At 48.3% G+C, this 23,962-nt stretch overlaps 1 protein-coding gene across 1 annotated transcript; it reads left to right on the top strand.

The window, feature by feature from the left end:
* The first annotated feature begins 952 nt into the window (after window positions 1-952).
* On the top strand, window positions 953-23,503 carry Rnf41 (ring finger protein 41). Its single transcript, XM_052165400.1, has 7 exons — window positions 953-1,139; window positions 4,712-4,893; window positions 16,273-16,385; window positions 19,886-20,157; window positions 21,070-21,205; window positions 21,510-21,613; window positions 22,232-23,503. Exons 3-7 carry the CDS (start codon window positions 16,296-16,298, stop codon window positions 22,581-22,583), a joined length of 954 nt encoding a protein of 317 aa, XP_052021360.1. The 5' UTR covers window positions 953-1,139; window positions 4,712-4,893; window positions 16,273-16,295; the 3' UTR covers window positions 22,584-23,503.
* Window positions 23,504-23,962: the final 459 nt, after the last annotated feature.

Raw genomic sequence — 23,962 nt, 5'->3', positions numbered from 1 at the left:
GTTACATTTGTACTGATGTGAACCCCCCCTTTCTTTTCTTTCTTTTTCTTTTTGTTTTTTTTTCGAGACAGGGTTTCTCTGTGTAGCCCTGGCTGTCCTGGAACTCACTTTGTAGACCAGGCTGGCCTCGAACTCAGAAATCGTTCTGCCTCTGCCTCCCAAGTGCTGGGGTTAAAGGCGTGCGCCACCACCGGCTGAATTGCCCCTTTTAAAAAGAGAATAGAATAAATACTATTTGGCACCAGACTGGCCTAAGAGGTAATGTAATTGCATTCCTTGTCTTGCTTAACCGCTTACCCATCGCAGAGCGGCTTTAAACTCCACCAGGCCTCTCCTCGGGTTCTCTCCCACCCACATTCCCCCCAACCACGGCGTTGCAGCTTTAGGGAATGAATTCCGTTAATATTTCGGGGCACTCTTGAGTTTTTGAAGAGCCATCATGGATACTGCAAGAGTGTACGGCTGGGAGGCGGACGACCCCTAGAGCCCCCTAGATCAAAGCTTGGCGGTGAGACACTCCTCCCTCTCCACCCTGCGGCCTCCTAAGTTAACAGCAGTATCCATCCCCATGACTGTGAGTCACAGGTCGGGAGGCTCCGGGATGCTGACCACAGTTCTGGAAACTGAAGGGCTGGGAGGACAGCACGCCATGCTGTGTCCCCAGCGCTGCCATCAGGTCTGGCACCCGAGTTGTGCACCATGCAGTGCACCATCCGGCACGAAGTGACTCTGCAGAGCGGAACACCCAGGGTCGCCCCAGATCTTCACGCCTGAAGACCATAGAGCCCTCCCTCCCAAAAGGCTACACAGTCCGTCCTTAAGAACTTCCGGCCCAGAGCGGAGGCCTAGCTAGCCCCCGCCTCTCGTAGGCCGCTTGCTAGGAGCGTCCAGTCGCCACTGAGTTAAACAGAGAGGCGGGGCCTGGTGACGAGCTTCCGCCCCGTTGCGTAGCAGCAGTGGGCGTGGTTAAGGGCTAGTCCGAGACAGCGAGGAGTGGTCGGAACCTTCTTCCCCATCCTTGTCTTCCCTTTCCCCGTAGGGGAAAGGCAGAGACCGGGCACCCAGGGTGCTACGCGGCCGCCGTGGCCTCATCTGCAGCCAGGCCCCGCGTCCGGACAAGCCAGGCCGCGTCCCGGGCGGTGCGTAATGCGCCTGAGCGAGCTTCTAACCCAGCGGGGGGAGAGGGGGCGAGGTCCCCGTGGATTGGCGCCTGGGTCCGAGGTGCTGGGGGTCGGGAGGAAGGGTGGAGAGGAGGAGGAAAATGGAGGAAGGGAGCTCCGCTGGGAGGAGTCGGGAGGTGAGCTAGTTAGGGGCTCTGGAGCTCGGGAAGGTCCCCTGGAGTAGGGGAAGCCTTGGGAAGTGCGGGAGTGGCCTTGGGCCGGTCTGAGGACCTGGGAGGAGCAGACTGCTGGGGCAGAGGGACGACATGGAGTTTAAATGGCAATGATTGACAGGCCTGGAGGCGAAGAAGGGAACGTTCTGGGGGCTAGCCTTGGCAGGGACCGCGGAACCCAAACCTCCGCCCTCCAAGCGCCATAGCTTGGCTTCTTTCCCATGCCTTGTCTTTGGCAGCCTTGTCTTTCTCTTTTATTCCTTCGCCGCTCCCCTCCCCTCCCACCCCTCCGTGGAGGACTCTTACATTCCTTACATCTTTGCCCCAGAATGATTTGCAGCCCCGCTCTCTGACACGCACGATCCATCCCCTCGTTTTTAATACCCTGGAAAGTCCACCTCAACCCAGGAGGCAGGGCATTTGTAGGGTAGAGCAGGGGTAGGGTCGGGTGGGGGGCAGGAAAAGACCTGAAAAATCAGGATGAGGATGTTTTGGATTGGCACAATAACTTCATTTCAACTAGTAGCAAATGTGGTTACCACGGCCACTGTTCTTGGGAGACTGACCTATGAGAATCTTGGCAGGTACTTCTTATACAATAGTTTTAACTAATAACAGGGTTGCTGGCTGCTAGTATTCTCCCAAGAAAGAATGGGATTGGATAGTGCTAAGGGAGGGTGAGGGGTGCAATAGTATCTTTATGTAGGTCTTCAGTACACCATGTGGCAAGGGCCTATGCCCCAGTGATTGGAAGGAAGCAACAAGCATTTTCAAACGTTTCCTCTGGTTCTCACTGTGAGTTTATTTTGCCATTCTGTTGCAACAACTAACAAGAGCAGTCTTACACATGCTTTCAGAGCTTTTATCTCATTTGATTTGCAGGACAATAGGTTAGAAAAGGCAAGTATCATCTTCTCTATGTGACAGCTGGTTACATGGCTGTCAGTGGATGGCAGAGGTAGGACTGGAATTCAAGAACTCTCTCTTCTGATTCAGTGCTTGGCTGACAACACCTGGTCCATTTTCTTAAGGGTTAATTTTCCAAGTACAGGAAGTTTTTTGGTTTCTGTGTTTGGAACCTGTCCCTAGGAGACCAAGCATAGCCAATATAGCACCTGATCCTGGGAGCTTTATTTATTTATTTATTTTGAAGTACAGGTGCATGTGCCAGATTGTTGGGAAATGGGGGGGGGGGGGGTGTTCAAAGGAAGGAAGCATTCCTCCTTCTGTGTTATGTGGGGTAGGGAGGAACATCAACTCTCTCCTCTCTGGACTCCAGTGAAGAGAAATGTCAGCTTTTACACCTTTCTGGTTCGCTGAGAACACACGCTGAACAAGGTGTAGTTATTAGTGCAGTGGACTAGGAAGGGACATGTGTACCAGAATCGGGAGCCCAAGCAGCCTTCATGTTCTGCATGAAAGATCATCATCAGGCACTCTCTCCTAACTTAGCCCTATTATATCCTACATATCCTACGTTAGCACTATTGATACACACAGGATAACAAGCCAGGGAGTTTAATTAGTTGTCCTGTATATCATTGACTCTGGTTCTCAGGGCCCTGGAATGGCCCCTAGTCCCATCTGTGCAGGCCTGAGCCTGGTCAGCCCAGTTTTACTTCTTTTCTAGTCTGCAGATTGCCCACCTGGAACAATACTGTCTCTACTTTTCCCCTCCTTCCCAATTGTTTGAGAAAGGCTCCTGCCCGGTAGGCTCACCTGATCTTGAGTTCACAGTGATCTTCCAGCCTCCTGGGTGTTGGGATTGCAGGTATGAGCTACCGGACCTGACCTTGTTCTTTCTGTTTACGAGTCAACCCGCTTTCTCAGTCCCCACCTCTTCTCTCCTTCTTTGAAAGCCTTATTCCCTTCAGACCTATAGCAACATTACCGTGTGAAAAAAAAAAATGGAAACCTGGATGTTTTGGGGTTTTTCTTAATTTATCGAGACAGGCTCTGAGTACTCCAGGCTCACATCCTTGCGGGGAATAATATGAAGTACTGCTTTCTCACGGTCTTCTGACTTTTTCCAGTCCCTGGTACTGTAGATATGTACTCTCAACTACGGAGCTAAGGACTGAGTCCCAGTGCCTTGTAAGCTCTCTACTTCCAAGCTGCATCTTCGGGCCAGCTTTGGGTTTGTTGGAGACAAAGTTTGGAACTTGCTACTTAGCCCAAGCTGGCCTTGAACTCAAAATCTCTTAACCTGAGTGTTGGGATTGCAGGCATGGACTGTCCTCCATGGTCTCTAGAATTGTTTTTACTTATATCAATGAAATCACCTCAGAAACATTAAAGGATAATACAGGGTGAGCACCATGGATCTGTATCCTGTAGAGCCACCGATTTGGAATTGTTGGCATTGCTTGTAGTTACATGTTCTGAATAAAGTAGTATATATACAGGGGCTGGAGAGGTGGCTCAGTGCTTAAAAGCAGTGACTGACCTTTCAGAGAACTGGGACTCAATTCCAAACACCCACAAAGCAGTTCACAACTGTCTGTAACTCCAGTCAGTACCAGGGAATCCACTTCTGGCCTCTGGCACCAGGCACAAATGTGCTGCTCAGACATATATAAAGGCAGTACACCTATATATGTATGTATGTATGTATGTATGTATGTATGTGTATTTCCCAATATATATATTGAGAAAATAATTTTGAGAAATTAGTGTGTTATGTATATATTATGCATGTGCACATTTTATTTTATTTTATTTTTTTTCCCCGAGACAGGGTTTCTCTGTGTAGCCCTGGCTGTCCTGGGACTCACTCTGTAGACCAGGCTGGCACATTTTATTATTTTAAAACAGAATCTCATGTACCCCTTTGATCCTCTTGCTCTACTTCTGGGGCACTAAGATTATAGATGGGTGTCACTACCCCCTACTTTGTGTGGTGACAGAATTAAGTTCAGGACGCTGTGAATACCGGGCAAGCACTCTGTCACTGAGATGCAGCCTCAGTTCTCCTTTTCCATTTTCTATGTTTTGTTTTGTTTTGTTTGGATTTGGTTTTTTTTCTCTGTGTAGCCCTGGCTGTCCTGGAACTCACTCTGTAGACCAGGCTGGCCTCCAACTCAGAAATCCACCTGCCTCTGCCTCCCAAGTGCTGGGATTACAGGCGTGCGCCACCGTAGCCCGGCCTCCATGTTTTCAAACAAGTGTTGGCTCCAGTGGCCTCCCTCTCCTTGGCCTCAGCTGTGTGTGACTCTACTCGACCCAGTGCCTCCCGTTTGCAGGGTAGGCCAGAAGCCTGCAGTCCTGGAAGGAGCTTCTCCTCCTCTGCCTGGATGCCCCACCCAAGTCTGTCCAGTCCCATGCTGAGTGGAGACAGGTGCCCTGCCTTACCTTTTCTCTCCCTGCTCCTATTAATAGAGCGTTCCTGATTGTGACATCACACCCACCCCTGGGCCATGAAACTTGTCACTAAGAAGAAAGACTCAGTTGGAGAATAGCCAACAAGATGGGATTCTCGGAGCATCTCCTGAGTGGCACGGAGCGGAGGCATCAGGGGGTTGGAACCTTGTAAACAGGGAACCTGCCCCCCCACTTAGAAGGTAAGGGGCCTTGGTCTGGGATCTCCTTCCACCTCTTTCCCCCGTCAGGGTTCTTTCTGACCTGGAAAATCTGGTGCCCCAAAGCTTTCTAAAATGGATGCATGCTGTCCTGTTTGTTTCTATCTTGTTGGTAGTACTTGTTTGCTTCTTTTTCAAGACAGGGTTTCTCTGTGTAGCCCTGGCTGTCCTGAAACTCACTCTGCAGACCAGGCTGGCCTCCAACTCACAGAGATCCGTCTGCCTCTGCTTCCTGAGTGCTGGACTCAAAGGCATGCACTACCACCACCCAGTTCTTAAAGAACTGTATGCCCTCTGAATTGTTCTTTAGTAATTTGAGTTTAGAGCCAAAAGGTGGTACAGTGAGTCAGAGCTCTTGCAGTGCGAGCACGAGGGCCTGGCTGCAGCGCCTGTCAACCATGTGCGAGCCTGTGAACCAAGCGTGGCGGCTTCGTATGTAAGGATTAGTGCAAGGGAACATCAGTCTCTTTCTTCATGATGTATTCGTTAGAAGACTGGAAGATACAGGAACATGCAGGCACATGGGAGGTCTTTCACCAGCTATTCCTTACCTAGTTAGGTTCCTACGAGCTGCCTCTCCTTAGGCGGGGTGGATTTTAGAGCCATCAGTCTGTGTGTTTGGTCTTTTTGCAGTAATCGAGGCTGGTCTAGTCAAGGGTATGGAGAAAAGAGACCACCTCATTTACCACTGACTGACTCACCCTTATTCATTCCTCAAGAATGGTGGCGCATGCCCATTTACCTTTTCGTGCCCGTGAATTATAAATCATGATCTTAAATGGCTGCTCTAATGCTTTGGTTAGTGTGTGTGTGTGTGTGTGTGTGTGTGTGTTCAATGAATGTGCATGCTTTCCATATCTGTGCATTTAGAAGGAAGAGCCCCTAAATGGTTGGGCATGATGGCCTACACCTTTAATCCAAGTACTTAAGAGACAGAGGCGAGTGAATTTCTGAGACTTCAAGGGTACCTGATTCACTCAGCCTCCGTGATGCTGGTCTCTTCTTAATCACTGCTGAATTCTCAGCTCCAGCTGACCAGCATCAATTGTCCCAGTAAACCAAAGGTTCTACCTTAATGGTTCTGGTTTTGGTTAATCCCAGCTGATGCTTCAGCTCTGGCTCACCAGAACCACAGATACTCAACTCAAAGAATGCAAAGGCCCTGATAAAGTCTTAACTCCCGAACTTCCCTCTGCAACTTCACAAGCCAGACTGGCCTCAAATAACATTTTAATTTTTTTATTTTTTGGTTTTTTTGAGTCAGGGTTTCTCTGTGTCGCCCTGGCTGTCCTGGAACTCACTCTGTAGACCAGGATGGCCTCGAACTCAGAAATCCGCCTACCTCTGCCTCCCAAGTGCTGGGATTACAGGCGTACACCACCATGCCTGGCAGATAACATTTTAAAAACATAGATTACATGTGATTCCTATGCCCCCAAAATAAATAGCATGGGGTGTCCTCTGAGAGTACACAGACCTCCCTGCCCACTACGGGAACTGAGCACTTGGAGTGACTAAGGCCCTGGCAGGTAGAGTTCATAGCACCCTGCAGAATTGTAGAGGTGGGGTCTTGAGTGTCGATCAGTGGTAAGACACTAGCCTGGCATGCTCACGGTCTTAGGTCTAAAACCCAGCAGCAAAGTTAGGTATATTGGTGCACATCTTTAATCCCAGGCAGAGGTAGGTGGGTCTTCTCTGACTTTGAGGTTAGCTTGGTCTATGTAAGAAGTTCCAGGACAGCCAGGGTGACGTAATTAAGAGGCATTAGCTAAAGCAAACCAAAAAACCTAGCAGAAGCATAGGCATGTTTATTTCTTTTTTAAAGATAATCTGCTGGCTAGCTTTATGTCAACTTAACACAGCTAGAGTGATCAGAGAGGATCCTCAGTTGAGAAGGTGTCTGCCTGCGATCAGGATGCAGGCAAATGAGTAGGCATTTTCTCAATTAGTGACTGATGGGGCAGGGCCCCGCCCACTGTGGGTGGGGCCATCCTGAGCTGGTGGTCCTGGGTTCTATAAGAAAGCAGGCTGAGCAAGCCAGGGGAAGCAAGGCAGTAAGCAGCACCCCTCCATGGCCTCTGCATCAGCTCCTGCCTTCAGGCTCCTGCCCTGTGTGAGTTCCTGTCCTGACTTCCTTTGGAGATGAACAGCAATAATGGAAGTGTAAGCTGAATAAACCCTTTCCTCCGCAACCTGCTTCAAGTCATGGTGTTTCATTGCAGCAATAGTACCTGTAACCAAGGCAGAAATAGGTAGCAGGATTATGGGGTATATGACCATGGTTTTGGAGGATCAGAGTTTTGTGAACTGTTCTGTGGGGACTTAGAAGATAAGCATGTAATTGGAACTTTAAAAGCAAGTTCCAGGACAGCCAAAGCTATTAAACAGAGAAACTGTCTCAGAAAAACAAAACAAAAGAGCTTTTCCTCCCCCTCCCCTTTAATTTCTTCCCTTTCTGCATGTTTGTATGCTAGGGACTGAACCCAGAGCTTTACGTAGACGAGGTAAGAGGCCCACCATCCGAGCTCGCAGTGATTTTAAAATGGAACACAGAGCCAGGAACTGGCAGTAAAGTCAAGTTTAGGGTTTTGTTTTTTGTTTTGTTTTGTTTTTTTTTAGTATAGAATAGAGTTTATTTAGGGCATGGGGAGGGCAGTTAAGGGGGTAGCAAAGGCAGAGAGAGCGGAGAGAGATGAGGTGTAAGGTGCGACATCACTGCCCAGCTTGTTTTATGTATTTTTTAAGATAGGTTCTCTATATAGAACAGGCTGGCCTCAAACTTACAGAGATCCCCCAGCTTCTGCATCTTAAGTGCTGGTGGTAAAGGTATGAGCCATCATGCTTGTTTTGTGGGGGAGGGAGCCTCAATGTATAGACTGACCGTCCCAGAATTTGTTATGTAGCCTAAGTTAGCTTAAACTTGGAACTTCCTGTTCATACCTTTCAAGTGCTCGTATAATGAACCATCATTTGTGTCGCCACTTAAAACAAAAAGAGGGCATAGGGAGATGGCCCAGTGTTTAAACCACTCAGCGTATAATTGGTGGTTGTGAGAACTGGACTTTGGCCAAGGAAGACTCTTGATGTCAACTTTGAGCCTCTTCTGCACACACAGGTACATTTGTACTCCTTATGCACACATGCAAACACACATAGACACAACAAGTACATATACACATGGGGGAGAAAAGACAGAAAAGATAATAGGTAAGTAAATAGATCTTGCAAATATGTAACATTTGACCTAAAAAATAATTCTAATACTTAGATTTCTCTTAAATTATATTGGCTTATTATTACACTAAAACATTTGTGTGTGCGCGCGCATGCATGCGCACCCACTCACACCCGCTCTTGGGCGTGTACTCACATGCACATGTGTGAAATCAGAGGACAAGGATTAGTTTTCTCTCTTCACAATGTTGGTTCCAAGGATAAACTCCAGACTGGAGGCTTAGCATCAGACACCTTCTCCCTGAGCCCCCCACAGCCCTGTACATGCTGCTTATAAAGATGGGCCTGTGGTACATGTGCTATTTTTATCTTTGCATTTTTCATGCTGAGAGGCACCAGGGCACAGCGTTTAACAGGTCGGGCTGTGGAGCGTCCACCTGGCTTTGATTGGATCTGGCTCAGTGCTAGTTTGTCGTGTGATTTTGACAAGCTTTCTAAGTTTGTGCCTCTGTTACTCAGCAGGAAGATGTGAGTAACTGAGTAACAACAGCTGTTGTGGGCTTCGTCATGGGAGTGCTTAAAATGTGACGGACACATCGTAAAGCTCAGTAATCAAAAATGGGATGCGCTGGCCTCAGCACCCATCAGTGTAAATAAAACATGACCATTCTGTGTTTGATCTCTGAGACCCTTCCCCTCCCTCCAAAAACCACCCCAAACTCCATGCCTCAATCAATGTTGGGAAGGAAGGAAAACAAACAGTGTTTAACATTTAATTTATTATTATAATGTTCATATATGAAATACATGTAAAGTACATATGAAATACACATTAAAGTTCTAGCCTGTGCAGTGGTGGCGCACACCTTTAATCCTAGTACTTGGGAGGCAGAGACAGGCGGATTTCTGAGTTTGAGGCCAGCCTGGTCTACAGAGTGAGTTCCAGGGCGGCCAGGGCTACACAGAGAAACCCTGTCTCAAAAAACAAACAAACAAACAAACGAAATTAGTTCTATGTGTGTGGCTTTCATAGTGCCAGTGGAAGTAGGAGATGGACATGCGGCCCTGAAGCTGGAGCAGTGGCTGGTTGTCACCAGGATGCATGCTGGGGCAGAATCGAGTCCTCTACAAGAGCAGCTTGTAGCGGCTCGGCCATCTCTGCAGCACCCCCTCCACACACACACACACACCAGTACAACGTTGTAAATGTATTCTAATTAATCTTCTTACTTGTGTGTGTGTCAGTGTATATGCACAGGTCACCCATTTCCCATGGGTGCCGGACCCATGGGTGTGGGGTCCGGGAGCTGAGCGCAGCTGTGAGTTGTCTGCTGATGGTCCTGGGAGTTGAACTCTGGACCGCTACAAGGGCTGAATGAGGTGCTGAGCTACATCTCCAGCTCCAATTAATTTATTTATTATTTTTGTTTATTTGTTTTTAGGTAGGCTGTCACTATGTAACCCTAGCTGGTCTGAAATGCACTATGTAGATCAGACTGTCTCAAATTCACAGAGATCTGCCTCTTGAGTGCTGGAATTAAAGGCATGCAGCCTTTTCCTTTTTAATTTTTTATTTAATGTGCATTGGTGTTTTGCTTACATGTGTGTCTGTGTGAGGGTGTCAGATCTTGGAGTTATAGACAGGCGTGAGCTGCCATGTGGGTGTTGAGATTTGACCTTAGGTCCTCTACAAGAACAGGCAGGATCCCTTTCCTATCCCCCAACACCTTTTGTTTGTTTGTTTTGTTTTGTTTTGTTTAAGTGTTTAAGACTGCATCTCACATAGTCCAGGCAGGCTTCATACTCTGTGCACTGAGAATGACCTTAAAGATTCTAAACTTTCTGTCTTCATTACCCAGGGGTCAGGATACAGGTGTGTCCTGCTATGCCTGGTTTATGTGGTATTGGGGATCAAACATGATGCATACCAGTCAGACACTGTCAACTGAGCTATATCTCTAGCCTTGAATACTTTATATGTTTTGAAGCAGGGTCTGGTTCTATACCACTTCAGCCGTAAAATTAGAAGTCTTAGGGCTGAAGAAATGGCTTGGTCTATAAAGGTACCTACTACCAAGCCAGACTACCTGAGATCAGTCCCAGCACCCACAGAGTGGAAGGAAAGGACCATCTTCTACAAGTTGTTTTATGCCCCCCACACTCAAGCTATACATGCATGTGCCTATAGACACACGTTCACACACACACAAAATAAATAAAATGTAATAAAAATACTAATCTTCCAAACGTTGGTCTGGGAGATGGTACAGTTAGTAAAGGCCCCGTCAGATAAGCATGAGGACATGAGTTCGGATCTCCGGCACCCATGTCAAAGCCAGGTGTAAACACTGGACTTGTGGCTATTGCCCTAGGGTCAGACAAGTGGATCCCAAGAGATCTCTGGCCAGTCATTCTAGCCTGTCTGTGAATGCAGGCTCACTGAGAGAACTCCTTGTAAAACACGAGGGCTAATGAGATGGCTCAGTGGTTAAGAGCTGGATTGGTTTCTCAGCACACACTCTGTGGCTTACAGCTCTCTCTAAGGCCAGTTCCAGGAGATCTAGCACCTGGCCTCAGTAGGTACTGCATGCATGAGGTGCTCAGACATCCATGCAGTTAACATACCAGCACACATAATGACAAAATTAATTTAACAATACAAGGACAAAAATGGTCAGAAAGATTCTGATGTAGACCTCTGGCCTTTACACACACACACACACACACACACACTAACATAAAGAAAAAATGAAACACTTCACAAATCCTTGCACAGGACTATGCTAATCTTCTTATAGTGATCTCTCGGCTATCCTGATCTGTTTTGTGTGTGGGGTGTTTTGCCTGAGCGTGTGTTTGTGTGCCATGTATGAGTCTGGGACTCAAGGAGGACAGAAGAGAGCCTCTCTCTGATCTCCTGTATTATTTGCCCTGAGAAAGATTTGTTTGCATGCTAAGAAAGAAGTTACCAGAGCCTTAACTGCAGCCCAGTATGTTTCAGGAGGAAAGTTGGCAGCCAGGTAAACTTCCAGTCATAAGGGATTGCCAAAATACATCACAGTCAAGGTTAAGAACCTTGGACTGTTGCTCAGTTGCATAAAACCACAGGTTCAAGCCCCAGCACTTCATAAAGTAGTCCTGCTGGCACATTATCCTAATTAGGGAGGGAAAGGCAGAAGACTAGAGGTTACATGGTTTGTTTGCCTTTATACACTTAAATATTTTCATTATAATCTAACAAGATCTTCAGCTTTCCACTTAAAAAAAATCCAATTGTCAGAATCATTTACTAGAGCAGGGGAGAAGGCTCAGTAGGTAAAAAGCACACCCTCAAGTCCTGTGGCCTGAGTTCAATTCCTAGGACACACACAATGGAAGGCAAGAACCAACTCCTGAATGTACATGGGTTTTAATAAACTATTTATTATTAATATGGTTGGGCCAACTCCCCAGTAACCAAGGTAGAGTCCTATAGATATTTAATCAACTCTTGCACAATTACTGGGAGATCACCCTAATCTATTATACTCGCTAGACTGTTAATTTCCAGCTGTGCTTCCCAAATACTGGCTGTTTGAATCTCTCCTGGGTTACTTCTCCATCAGTCTGTCCCCGCAGGGCTTGGGGGCAGGGATTCACTCAGGCACGTGCTCCTGGTCCCTGGAATCTAATGGAGACCTGTTGTTCTCCTCTGTCCCCTCCTCCACTCTCCTTCCTGCGTCCCTTCCTGTGACCCCAGCCCAGTAACTGAAACTCTGCCTCTTCTGTTCTTCCCAGTAATTGGCTGTAGCTAGTTTAAGTAAATTGGGGAACAAGGTTTACAGAGCATTACTTGGTGTGTGTGAGGATCTGCAACCAGATCTTGGGGGCCAGTATTTAGCATTTGAACACATAGCAGCACCAGACCAGCCCCGATCTTCAGATGCACTACACACACACACACACATACACAGATACACCACACCAATAATGAATAAATACATTTTAAAAATTAAAAACAACAAAACCAGAAAACTAGCTGGTCATGGTGACATTTTCTATACCCCTAGAACATGGGGAAGCAGAAGCAAGAGAATGAGACATTAAAGGTGTCACCCAGCGAACCAGTTCAAGGCCATCCCGCGTGTTATAAGACCCTGTCTTAAAAACAGCAAAATACAAAACCTAGGAAATCGATCAGGCCTGTTTGTTTTTTTTGTTCTTTTTCTTCTCTCCCCTTCTCTCCCTCCCTTCTCCCTCCCTCCCTCTCTCCCCTTCCTTCCTTCCTTCCTTCCTTCCTTCCTTCCTTCCTTCCTTCCTTCCTTCCTTCCTTCCTTCCTTCCTTCCTTCCTTCCTTCCTTCAACTCAGAGATCTGCCTGCCTCTGCTTCCTTAGTTCTTGGATTCAAGGACATACCATGCCTGGCTCATGTCAACTTCTTGTATAGAATACTTGAGGTATATGCATACTCTCTTTGTAGGGTCATTCATTACCAAGGAAACAGTAGTAATCCTGCAGTAGAGAAGTTGAGCACCCAGCCTTGAGTTCAGGGTCACCGGTGTCAGTCCAGATTAACAGATCTACTCTTGGTTTGATGCTCTGAGTTCACACACCACTTCCTGACGTTTTACCAAAACAACTGTATTTTAGTCATAAGCTATCAGACAGACCTAAACTGAGGGGTATTCTCATTTAACTGGCCAAATTTGTTTTTTTGAGACAGGGTTTCTCTGTGTAGACCTGGTTGTCCTGGAATTTGCTATGTAGATCAGGCTGGACTCAAACTTGTAGCTCTGCCTGCCTCTGCCTGCCTCTGCCTTCATTCATTGTGCTAGAACTAAATCTGCATTCCTGGATGTGTTCTGCCTGTGCGTGTTCTGTGTACCATGTGTGAGGCACCGTGCTCAGCTAAAATATACCCATATTTTATATGGTTCTTATATGTTTTTGTAGAGAAACTTATAAATGTGATAAAATGTTAACAATTTGAGAATTGAGGCTGGAGAGGTGGAGCTAGCTACTCTTCCAGCACTCAAAAGGTGACTCAAAATCATCTGTAACTCCAGTTCCAAAGGATCCAACGCCCTCTCTGACTTCTGTGGGCATCAGGCACGCACATATATGTGGTGCACATACATACGAGTAGGCAAAACACCCATCCACATAAATATAAATATTTAAATAAATTTTATTATTTAACTATGTAATCATTAAAATTAAATAAATATTAAATATTAAAAATATTTGAAAAATCTAGAGGAAGAGTATAAATCCAGATCATCAATAGTGTACGAGACAGCCACCTACAAAAACAAGTTTATGGATTCAAATTACTGTGTTACTGAGGTTGAGAAATTTGTTAGAGGTATTGGTTTGGGACATTTTTCTAAGGCATCCATGTTCCTTGTGTTGACTCCCCAGTGAGTTCAGAGAAGCTAAGATTTACCAGGCGTCTTGATGTATAGCTGGTACTCAGGAGGTATTTACTGTGTGTTTCGTAGGTTAGGGGCTGTGTTTGCTCTTTTCTGAGACGGGCTTTCAGCGTAGTCTGGAACTTACTATATAGCGCAGGCTGGCCTTAATCTTGTGGCTAACCACCTCCCTCAGCCTGCCTAGTATTGGGAATGAAGGCATTTGTCCATATGCTAGCTAGAGTGGTTTTTTTTCAATGTCAGGTGTTGAGTCTAGGCCTTACACATTCTAGGCAAGAGGTCTGCCACTGAGTTACACCCCCAATCTGCAGCTAGACTTTATTTTAAAACTAAACTATTATTTTCAGTGTGTGTGTGTGTGTGTGTTTGGCTGGGCCGCAGTCACACAGGCCTTTGATCCCAGTACTTGGGAGGCAGAGACAGGTGGATTTTTTGAGTTTGAAGCTAGGCTGGTCTACAAAGTGAGTTTCAGGATAGCCAGGATTGTTATACAGAGAAACCCTCTCTTGAAATATAAAACACAAAGCCGGGCGGCGGTGAAACCCTGTCTCGAGAAAAAAAAAAACAAATCCAAAAAACCAAAAAAGAAAAAGAAAAGAAAAGAAAAAGAAAAAAAAACACTTTTGCGTTTGTGATGCCGAGGCCTTAAACAGTCACCTGTGTGCCTGTCAAGTGCTACTACTGAGTGGAGCATGAGCCCTGATGCGTGTGCATGCATGTGAGCATGTGTGTGTGTGTGTGTGTGTGTGTGTGTGTGTGTGTGCATGCATGTGAGCGTGTGTGTGTGTGTGTGCATGCATGTGAGTGTGTGTGTGTGTGCGTGCGTGCATGTGTGTGTGTGCATGCATGTGAGCGTGTGTGTGTGTGTGTGTGTGTGTGTGTGTGCATGCATGTGAGCATGTCTGCGTGTGCATGCATGTGAGCATGTGTGTGTGTGCATGCATGTAAGCATGTCTGCGTGTGCATGCGTATGAGCATGTGTGCAGAGACCATTGTTGCCTTGTTTTTGAGGCAGGATCTCTCCCTGAGCTTGATGCTCCTAGGTTGGTAAGGCTGGCTGGCAGGAAGCCCCGAGCAGGGACCCCCACCTCTGCCTCCCCAGCATGGTCCCCATTCTTAAGGCACTTTTCCTACTGTGCCATCTCTCCAGCCTCTTGTTTTGTCCTTTGACAGGAGACTCTCTGTGTAACCTGTAGCTTGGAACTGTGTGGAGCAGGCTGACCCTCAGCTTGCTGGGCTCCGCCTGCCTCTGCTTCCTGGGTGCTGAGATTACACGTGTGCACACTGCTCATAATTCACCCTTCCTACAGACTGCCTGGGTGATGCTGAGATATTATTTTTGTTCTATATAAACTTTTTAAAAGTTCAGGAGAGTGCAAACTACCAAAACATAGTGGTCTACTTTTCTTCTACTGTGATAAAATGCCATGACCAGAGATGACTTCAGAAAGGGATTATTTTTGTCCAACGTTTTAGAGGGCGAGAGTCCATGATGTTGGGGGAAGGTGTGGGCACGTTGACAGGAGCAGGAGCAGGAGCAGGGCTGGTTACAGCTTTTATCCTCATAAAGAGAAGACAGTGGGGGTGGGGAACAGGAAATGGGGTTGGATTTTAACACCCCCAATGAACACCATCAGCTGGGGAATCAAGTGTTCAGTGCCTGAACCTGTGGCACATCACTCATCCAACCTCTGCAGACCTTCATGTCTGTCCTCTGTGGCACAGGTGCTCCCATCCTACACACAGAAATAATAATTCAGAAAGATAAAATTGCGTGGATAGATTCTAAATTCCTGAGAACTAACGGGCCCTCTTCAAGAGTACCACATGTCTGTGGGTTGGCTGTTGCAATATCAAGAACTCCTGGAGAGAAGAGGTCCTAGACGCTGTTCACTGACTTGTGGGTCTCACCTGTGGCAGGGCATGGCAGCAATAGGGTTCTGTGGCCCTTGTTCTCCTAAGTCTGTGTCCCCGTCACAGCCACCTAGTCAGGTTCACCATCTACCTCCTGGGTACAGGTTTCTTTTTGGCTCCAGTCCCTGTTTGAGACAGAGTCTCACTTTGGAGCTCTGGCTCTTCCTTTGCTTTTGCTTTTATGTGAGATGGGGTCTCGCTGTCTATCTCTGGCTATCCTACAGGTCACTATATAGACCAGGCTGGGACTCACAGGGATTAAAGGCATGGGCCACCATACCTGGTGTTTGTTCCTTTGATTTTGGTTCTGAAGATTGAACCCAAGGGCTCATACACTATAAGTAAGCACTCTACCACGGAGCTGTATCTTCAGTCACACATTGGTCTTAGAAATGTTATCAGCTCACTGTTAAACTGTTCAGTGATATCCCATGGCCTCTGTGACAAATTCTAAATTCTTGGTGGCCAGGCCCATGCTTGCCTGTTCAGACTTTGTCTTTATCCTCGCAGGCCAGCCTTTGAGTCCCCCTGGGCCAGATGCTCTGTCCCAGGCCGCCACCTAACTAGTTCTTACTGCCCTGAGGGACACATTTCTGGAAAACTTCTCAGAACCACTGTTCTTTCAGCCTGGATCAGGAGTCCTCTCCTTAGAAACCTCCGTTGAAACTTAGAGTGCGTTGTAATTTGTGTGTGTGCGTGCTTATGTAATGTCTGCTCTCAAGCGGTTGTATTCCTCACATAACTAGGTTCTTAACCAAGAACGATCTGTTGGATAAGTGCATGGGTTTTGGCAGAATTCATGCTTTGACACATAGACTTGACCTTTTCTGAAGTGACCTCTTTTACTTGCAACTCCTTTCAGGACCTGGGTTTCAGTGATGAGACATGGGGTATGATGTAACCCGTTTCCAGGGGGACGTTGACGAGGACCTTATCTGTCCTATTTGCAGTGGAGTCCTGGAGGAGCCGGTACAGGTGAGTGGGCTCAGGGCAGGTGTGTGGGGTCAGTGGCAGTAGAACTACCAGAAAGTGTTCTTGAGGAGTGGGCTCTGGGGAAACTCCCACTCTGAACCCCAGTATAGACCTTTGGTGCCAAGGAGAAGGGTGACGTTCTGGAGTCTATCCAGAGTTGGTTCAGATCCGGAGGTCACGGAGATGTATGTAGTGGTTGGCGCTCAGCTGCTTGTCCCTTCCCACAGTGGTTTGGTAGTGGCTTTTCTACAGGAACTCCAAGGTCTGTGCTCTGACTGACCTTCTAGATGTGCTGGTTCGGTTCTTACTTGAACAGTGTGATGCTTTGTGTAGTGGGCAGTGTCCCTAGGACCCCTCAGACCTGCCTGTAGTCTACTGTAACAGACGAGGACTCGGCGTTCTTCCTGGGATCTGTTGAAAAGATCTGATGTAGCCATGCACTTTGCACTTTGATATGACAGCTGCCGGGCCAGTGGTCATTTCCTCTACTGGTTAGAGCAGGCCCGGAGTCACTTGTGCTCTGGGAATGCTAGGCAAGCTATAAGGTGAATCGCTGACTGTGACGTTCATGGGACAGCATCCTACATGAGCCTTACTACCCTCATTTGCAAATACCAATCAGTCCATTGACACTTGGCCAGTTGAGGCAATACAATTTCCAAACCAGGACACCAGTTACAGCCATCTCATGTGCTCCTTTTAGATGGGGTGCCTTTGAGACGTTGATTCTTTATCTCCAGTTTTCAGCCATCAAAAGGAACAGAGATTTGAGCAGAATAAAGTTCAGACTCCACTCCAGAGGCTGTCACTCTGGGGACTTTTCTACCTTTGTACCTATTGTTGTCAAAGGCATCTTAGATGGGTGTGGAGTGAGTCTGGTGGTGTGGAGAGGTCACCGGGTAGGTCCTACTCCCTCGGGCCATGGCAGGGTATTGTCTGCTTTCTGGCACTGTCTTTTAAGGCGAGTCACTTGTAGAGAGATGAATGATTGTTAATAAGCCCACGTCAAAAGCCACCCATCTCCAGCCTTTACTTCCTCAGGGAGAAGGCAGGCAGGCGGCCTTCATGATTGTTGGTGTCATCCAAAGGGCCTGTGCGCCCTTGTCCTACCACTGTTTGCTTACTTAGGAATGGATGATAGATTGAAATGATTAAGAAATCAAGCTGCAGCTGGACAGATGGCTCATGGTTAAGGGTACTTGCCGATGTCCCAAGAACCCCGTAGCAGGTTAACTCATAGCAACCACATCTATGCTACGCTGCTCTCAGTGACGCCAGCTTTAAGGAGATCCAAAACCCCAGGCACCTATGCCTGTATGCATGTACCCCATACAGGAGCTCGCACCTTTACATAATTAAAAATAATACATATTTTAAGGTGAAGGGAGAAACTCATTTTTTCTTTGTAGTGGTTATCAGTCAGAGATAGCGTCTAGGTTAGGGGTGGGCTCATGTCCATCCTTTCCCCATGAAATTCTGGGACCCCTTCTGGTTGGGACCTGTGCTTCCTGCCAGAGTCTCTGTGAGTTCATGTTGTTACTTGTACATTGGTATCTTCCATCCCTGCTTGCTCTTACAGGTTTCCTATCTCCTCTTCTGCAGGACTCCCTAAGCACTGAGTAGAAGGGTTTGATGACAATGTCCCTTTTAGGACCAAGGGCTCTGAGGGCTCCAAGGCCTCATTTTCTGCACATTGTTCAATTGTGGGTCTCAACATACATTGTATTTTTCTAGTAAAAATAAAAAGGGGGGTGGTGGGTACAGAGAGATAGTACAGTGGTTAAGATCATTAACTTAGAGGATCAGGGTTTGAGTCCCAGCCTCTGCAGGCAGCTCTGTAACTCTGGTTCCAGGGCCCTCTGCTGCCCTCTCGTGGTATCAGACGTGTATAGACAGAAATAAAATATGTTGGCAAAAACACCTATCAGAGAAAATTAAAATGAATTTTAAAAAATCAGGCTGGTAGCCGGGCAGTGGTGGCGCACGCCTTTAATCCCAGCATTCTAGAAGGCAGAGGCAGGCGGATTTCTGAGTTCGAGGCCAGCCTGGTCTACAGAGTGAGTTCCAGGACAGCCAGGGCTATACAAGAGAAACCCTGTCTCAAAAAAAACAAATCCAAAAAATGGAAAAAAAATCAGGCTGGTTATGATGCTCATAAAGTTAGATGTGCCAACGAGGCAGAAGCAGGAGGATCTCAAGTTCAAGGTCAACCTGAACTCACCTTTGTGTGCTGGTGAAGTGACTGGATTGGTCAAAGCTCTAGTTGAGCAAGCCTGTGACTTCAGTTCAATCCCTGCATTCCACAGTGGAAAGAAGTCCCTGGAACCGGCCTGCCCCCCCCCATACACACACATAATAACTTTGAAAGTGAATCACAATAGTATAAACAGATAGACTGAAAACACTCCCGTCAGCTCCCCAGGGAGCCTTAGCTCTGCTTTGTGGCAGGCGGGGCTTTGCCGTGCAGCCCAGGAGGTCTCAGATTGTTTTTCTAAAATTTATGTATATTTGTGTGTGTGTGTGTGAGAGAGAGAGAGAGAGAGAGAGGGAGGGAGGGGGAGGGGGGAGGGAGAGAATATGCCAAGTGTGTAGTAGGTTCCTGGGGAGGTTCAAAAGAACTCTTGGATCCTCTGAAACTGAAGTTAGAGGTGGTTATGAGCTGCCGTGTGTGTGTGTGTCCCCGCGCGCGCGCGTGCGCGCGCAAGCGCGCACATGCGCACTCATGAATACACACACAATCCATGGAAGTATGGAACCCTAACCTTAACCCCTTCCCCTAACCCTAGTATGGACCTCAGCAGTTTGCAGCAGTCGGTTCTCTTCTTTTACCATGCAGATCCAAGGATCAGACTCACCTCAGGTTTGGTGGCAAGCACTTTTACTTGGGGGTCCCCTCTCCAGCTCCATTTGTTTTCTGAGGCGGCTCTTGCCATCTAGGGCAGACTAGGTGTTTACAAGACTTCCTCCTCAGCCCGAGCTGGGGACCGTCACCTGCAGCCCTGTGGTCTCTTACCTCTGTTGTGTTGGTGAGGCTCTGCCGTGCCTCGCTCCCTCAGTCCCTCAGCTGTGTCTGAGTCATTCTTGAAGCCCTGTGTACAGAACACCCCATCTACAGAGGGATCTGCTGCGGTCGCCCTGGCCTGCAGACCGCACCTTCCCCTGGACTTACGTGACAGTTGTCGTGTATGCGATCCTGTTGGCTGTGACTGAAAGACAGCTTTGTGTGTCATCTCCATTGTCCTGGAGTGTCCTGTGTGTTTCACGGTTACGAACCTTTTGCTTATTTATCTTGTCTCTCAACTCATTTCTACTCTGGAGCACAGGAAGCAAGTCTTAGCCTGACCTGAAAACTCTGCCCCAGAAAAGATGTGTCATTCATTGTGAGCCCTGGACCTCGGCTCCTAAATCTGCTTGCGGCTTCACTGGCCTCACAATTGCTGGACCCAGGCTCTCAGCTCTTGCTAATTCCCTTGTGTCCCTTTTGCCCCTACTGTCCCTTCTAGGCGCCTCATTGTGAGCATGCCTTCTGCAACGCCTGCATCACCCAATGGTTCTCTCAGCAGCAGACGTGTCCGGTAGACCGTAGCGTTGTCACGGTTGCCCACCTGCGCCCAGTACCTCGGATCATGCGGAACATGTTGTCAAAGCTTCAGATTGCCTGTGACAACGCTGTGTTTGGCTGCAGTGCTGTTGTCAGGCTTGACAACCTCATGTCCCACCTCAGTGACTGTGAGCACAACCCGAAGCGGCCTGTGACCTGTGAGCAGGGCTGTGGGTGAGCTTCCTCCTTCCACTCCATTCAGACGAGGGCCTTCCTGGCTGCACACCCGCAGGCCAGGAGCACCCCTGACCTTCTTGGCTCCCTGCCCACAGAGTCCACTTCCCACCCACGGTCATTTCGCTCTCTTGTTAAAAGAAAGAGGACAGCAGTCCAGTAACTCTGGTAGCACTGAAGATGGAGGCGCTTTATTTTCTCTCCAGGCCAGTAGACCCTGTCGGGCCGCCTATACCTGTCTCGCGCCTCTCCTGTTCCCTTGTACCCTATTTCCTGTCTGTGTGAGGTGGGAGGTATTAAATTAAGTGCTGATACGTTGAGCAGCGATGGAGGACTCCTGGTAAAGGACTGTGTGCAGGTAGACTGCGGCAGAGTAGCCTGAGGGAGACAACAAGCTCCCTCTTACTTCAGGATGGCTCCTAAGATCTGGGCTGGCTCTTAAGGCACGAGAGGAGAATCCGTGGAAGGGCACTGGGCATGTGTTGCCAGCTCAGGGGGAGAGTGCTTTCCTAGGCTTCACAGCTGGTTCTGTCGTGAGCACCATGGGAGCCAGCATGGTGATCACACCATGATCCCAGCTCTGACTGGAAGGCGGGAGAAGGAGATCAGAAACTCAAAGGCATCCTTAGCACAAGTTGGAGGACAGTCTGGGCTAAGTGAGACCTTGTCTCCAGGTGTTTACTGGTGCCCCACACACCCACACACCCACACACCCAGTGTTGTCTTGTGGGTAAAAGTTTCATATAAGGGCAAGGAGCATGCTTGGAAAAAGAAAGCGAAGAAGGGAAGGCCTGGACAGAGTGTTAGGTGCAGACCACTCACTCGGCAGTTGTCTGTCAGAGAACAACTGTTCTCTGCCTGTAATGTCCCGTTGCACAGCCTGTTCTGCTCTTGTCTCGTTCTGAACTGCAGCCTGGAAATGCCCAAAGATGAACTGCCAAACCACAACTGCATTAAGCACCTGCGCTCCGTGGTCCAGCAGCAGCAGACACGCATCGCAGAGCTGGAGAAGACATCTGCTGAGCACAAGCACCAGCTGGCAGAACAGGTGGGGCCCAGAAAATGAGGGGGACATGTTGGCCTCGGTAAATAACCTCCTGCCCATCCCAGATACCACCATAAACACCACAGCCGATGTCCTGCTCTGTCTGCCCTCACTTCCCTTCATCCCATTCAACCATTCAATCATCTGACATGTAGAGTGCCTTCTTCATGAAGCCATTTTGCTCTGTCTTTCCCCTGTCTTCCTGAAGAAGCTTATAGTATACCGTTCCTCAGATCTCCCAAGCACCCTCCTCCTCAGACCCGCTATTTGGCTTGAGTGTCCTCTCTGGTTCTCTTCCGCCCAACAGAAGCGAGATATTCAGCTGCTGAAGGCGTATATGCGAGCCATCCGCAGCGTCAACCCCAACCTTCAGAACCTGGAGGAGACGATCGAGTACAACGAGATCCTTGAGTGAGTCAGGGAGGGCAGGCCAGAGACAAGAGCAGACCTCAGCTCCAGCACAGGCTTGTTCACTGGCGTGGGTGGGGGTCCTGCCTGAGGATGGACCACCGTGTACCAGTATATACGAAGAGCTTTGGGGTACTCGCGATCAAGTGGGGGAGCTTAGCACTCAGAGGAGAAGGGATGGAATGTATGTCCAGGAAAGCCTCTAAAATCCAGCACAGTGAACGAGGGGAGCATAAGACCCTTTCCATTTGGAGGCGTGTATACTTGGTAACGCAGATTGTGAGTGTGGAGGTAGAAAGGAAGAGAGAGGCCCGAGGCCATGGTGGAGAAGACATTGCTTCACTCAGGACAGTCTGGTGGTTGCTGCATGGTACCCACCATGCGTGTGTTGGGATTTCAAAGAATAACAGGCTAGGCTCTGGGATTGAGTATGGTGAGGGAGGTGCCGTGAGCAGCACCCAGCTAGAGAAGGATTTGGGTCTTTTGGACCAGTGCTGGGGGGTGAGAGGCGACAGACAGACAGAGACAGGTGGCCTGCAGGGCAGAGGTCATTTCTAAGGAGAAAAAGCCAAAGCAGAGAAAGGCAGATGGTAGAATGATCACCCCAACCCCTCCACACAGGTGGGTGAACTCCTTACAGCCGGCAAGAGTGACCCGCTGGGGAGGGATGATCTCCACTCCTGACGCTGTGCTCCAAGCTGTAATCAAGCGCTCCCTCGTGGAAAGTGGCTGCCCAGCCTCGATTGTCAATGAGCTGATTGAAAATGCCCATGAACGCAGCTGGCCCCAGGGTCTGGCCACACTAGAGACAAGACAGATGAACCGGCGCTACTATGAGAACTACGTGGCCAAGCGCATCCCTGGCAAGCAGGCTGTGGTGGTGATGGCCTGTGAGAACCAGCACATGGGTGACGACATGGTGCAGGAGCCAGGGCTCGTCATGATATTTGCGCATGGTGTGGAGGAGATATAAGAGCGTAACTGGCTATCAGGAAGAGGTAGAGTTGGAAAAACCCATTGCTCCAGCAGCTGAGCCCTGACTTCTTCCACAACCCTTATGCCATGGCTTGTACCTGAGCCACATACTCCCTGCTTCTGGCACGAAGGACTCGGGGCGCTTAGCTCAGCCTTCCAGCGGAGAACCCGAATTCCTGCCTTTTGCGATATTCTTCCCCCCACAATGTCTGTAAATGTTCAGTCAGGGTGGAGAAATCCCCACTTCTGTATTTTCCTGACTAAGATCCCTGGTTCCCAAATATTTTCAGAAAGCACAAAGAAATTTGTTTTCCCTAGAGGATCAGGGTGGAGTGAGGCATTTCTAATTGTTCCTCTCTTCCAAAACCAGGGCATCCCAGCAGGCAGGCTTGCTGACTCTGGGCAGCTGAGAGCAGCTCTGAGGAGCCAGCATCCAGCAGAAGGGCTAAGGGTGTGGCCAGGACCTGGTCCTCACTCACAGCCCTTGGGGAAGACCCTTGTACTGAGCGCATCCCTGTCCAGGCCCCTGTGGAGGTGCAGGCCTTGCTGGGTGTGCAGGGTGGGTTGCTGAAATGTCGTTGACCTCTTTCCTACATGTTTCATAATTAGGGAAGGGAAGGAAGGGGCAGGCGAGAGAGCACTGGTGTTCGTACCTCAGCAGGAAGCTGCCGTCTGGCTCTGCTGATCCAGGACGGGCACTGCCTCTGGAGGCGTGTCTGTGTTGCCTCGGTAGGCCCCTCTTCAGCCCTGTGATTGCAGTTAGCTTGATTTCCTTTGGTGTTGTTTGTTCATATCTCTGAGTCACAAATCCCATCTGTTACCCAGTTTGTTTTCATAGGATGGCCTGGCTGTGTTTGTCCTCAGACCCAGCCCAGCCACATTGTTGGCAATTTAATTTATTTACTTTTTTTTTTTTTTTTTAAAGAAAGGAGAAAAGAAAAAAAAAATCAACAAAACTTAAAACCTTTCTTTTGCCCTTTCTGTTGCTGTTCCTATTGTGGGATTTGGGGTAGGGTGGAGCTGGGTAAGGTCTGTTTTGTATGTTTCCCTTTCAGCGTGATCTTTGGTCTGACACCTGGTCTGACCCTCCCCTTCATCACCCTGACTGAGCAGGAGCTCTGGCTGTGGTAGTCCAGTATCAATGCCTGTGCGCATGAAGAAATGTGTTCCCTGCCCCTTTAGGTCTCCTTGTAAATCCCTAGAGTTAATTGTCACATGCATTTTGAAGGTGACTCCTCCATGTTTCCTGAGGAAACTTCCTGTTTATCTGAGTTCTAACCTTCACCAGCCAAATGGGATACAAATGAGCTATGTCTCCAAAACCAGGCTGAGTACACTGCCTAACTCAAGCCCACCTAAGGACTTTGTGTCATTGCT

This window comes from Apodemus sylvaticus, chromosome 20 (genome assembly GCF_947179515.1).
Source record: "Apodemus sylvaticus chromosome 20, mApoSyl1.1, whole genome shotgun sequence".
Lineage (NCBI taxonomy): Eukaryota > Metazoa > Chordata > Mammalia > Rodentia > Muridae > Apodemus > Apodemus sylvaticus.
Note: the sequence above shows the minus strand (reverse complement) of the source record. Positions and strands in the feature narration are given on the sequence as shown.

Bases quoted from the DNA above. Each gene is read 5' to 3' on its own strand.
- Rnf41 (XM_052165400.1), top strand. From the start codon at position 16,296: ATGGGGTATGATGTAACCCGTTTCCAGGGGGACGTTGACGAGGACCTT. The intron at 20,158-21,069 runs GTGAGCTTCCTC...TCTGAACTGCAG, and splicing joins ACCTGTGAGCAGGGCTGTGG to CCTGGAAATGCCCAAAGATG. The intron at 21,614-22,231 runs GTGAGTCAGGGA...CCCTCCACACAG, and splicing joins GAGTACAACGAGATCCTTGA to GTGGGTGAACTCCTTACAGC.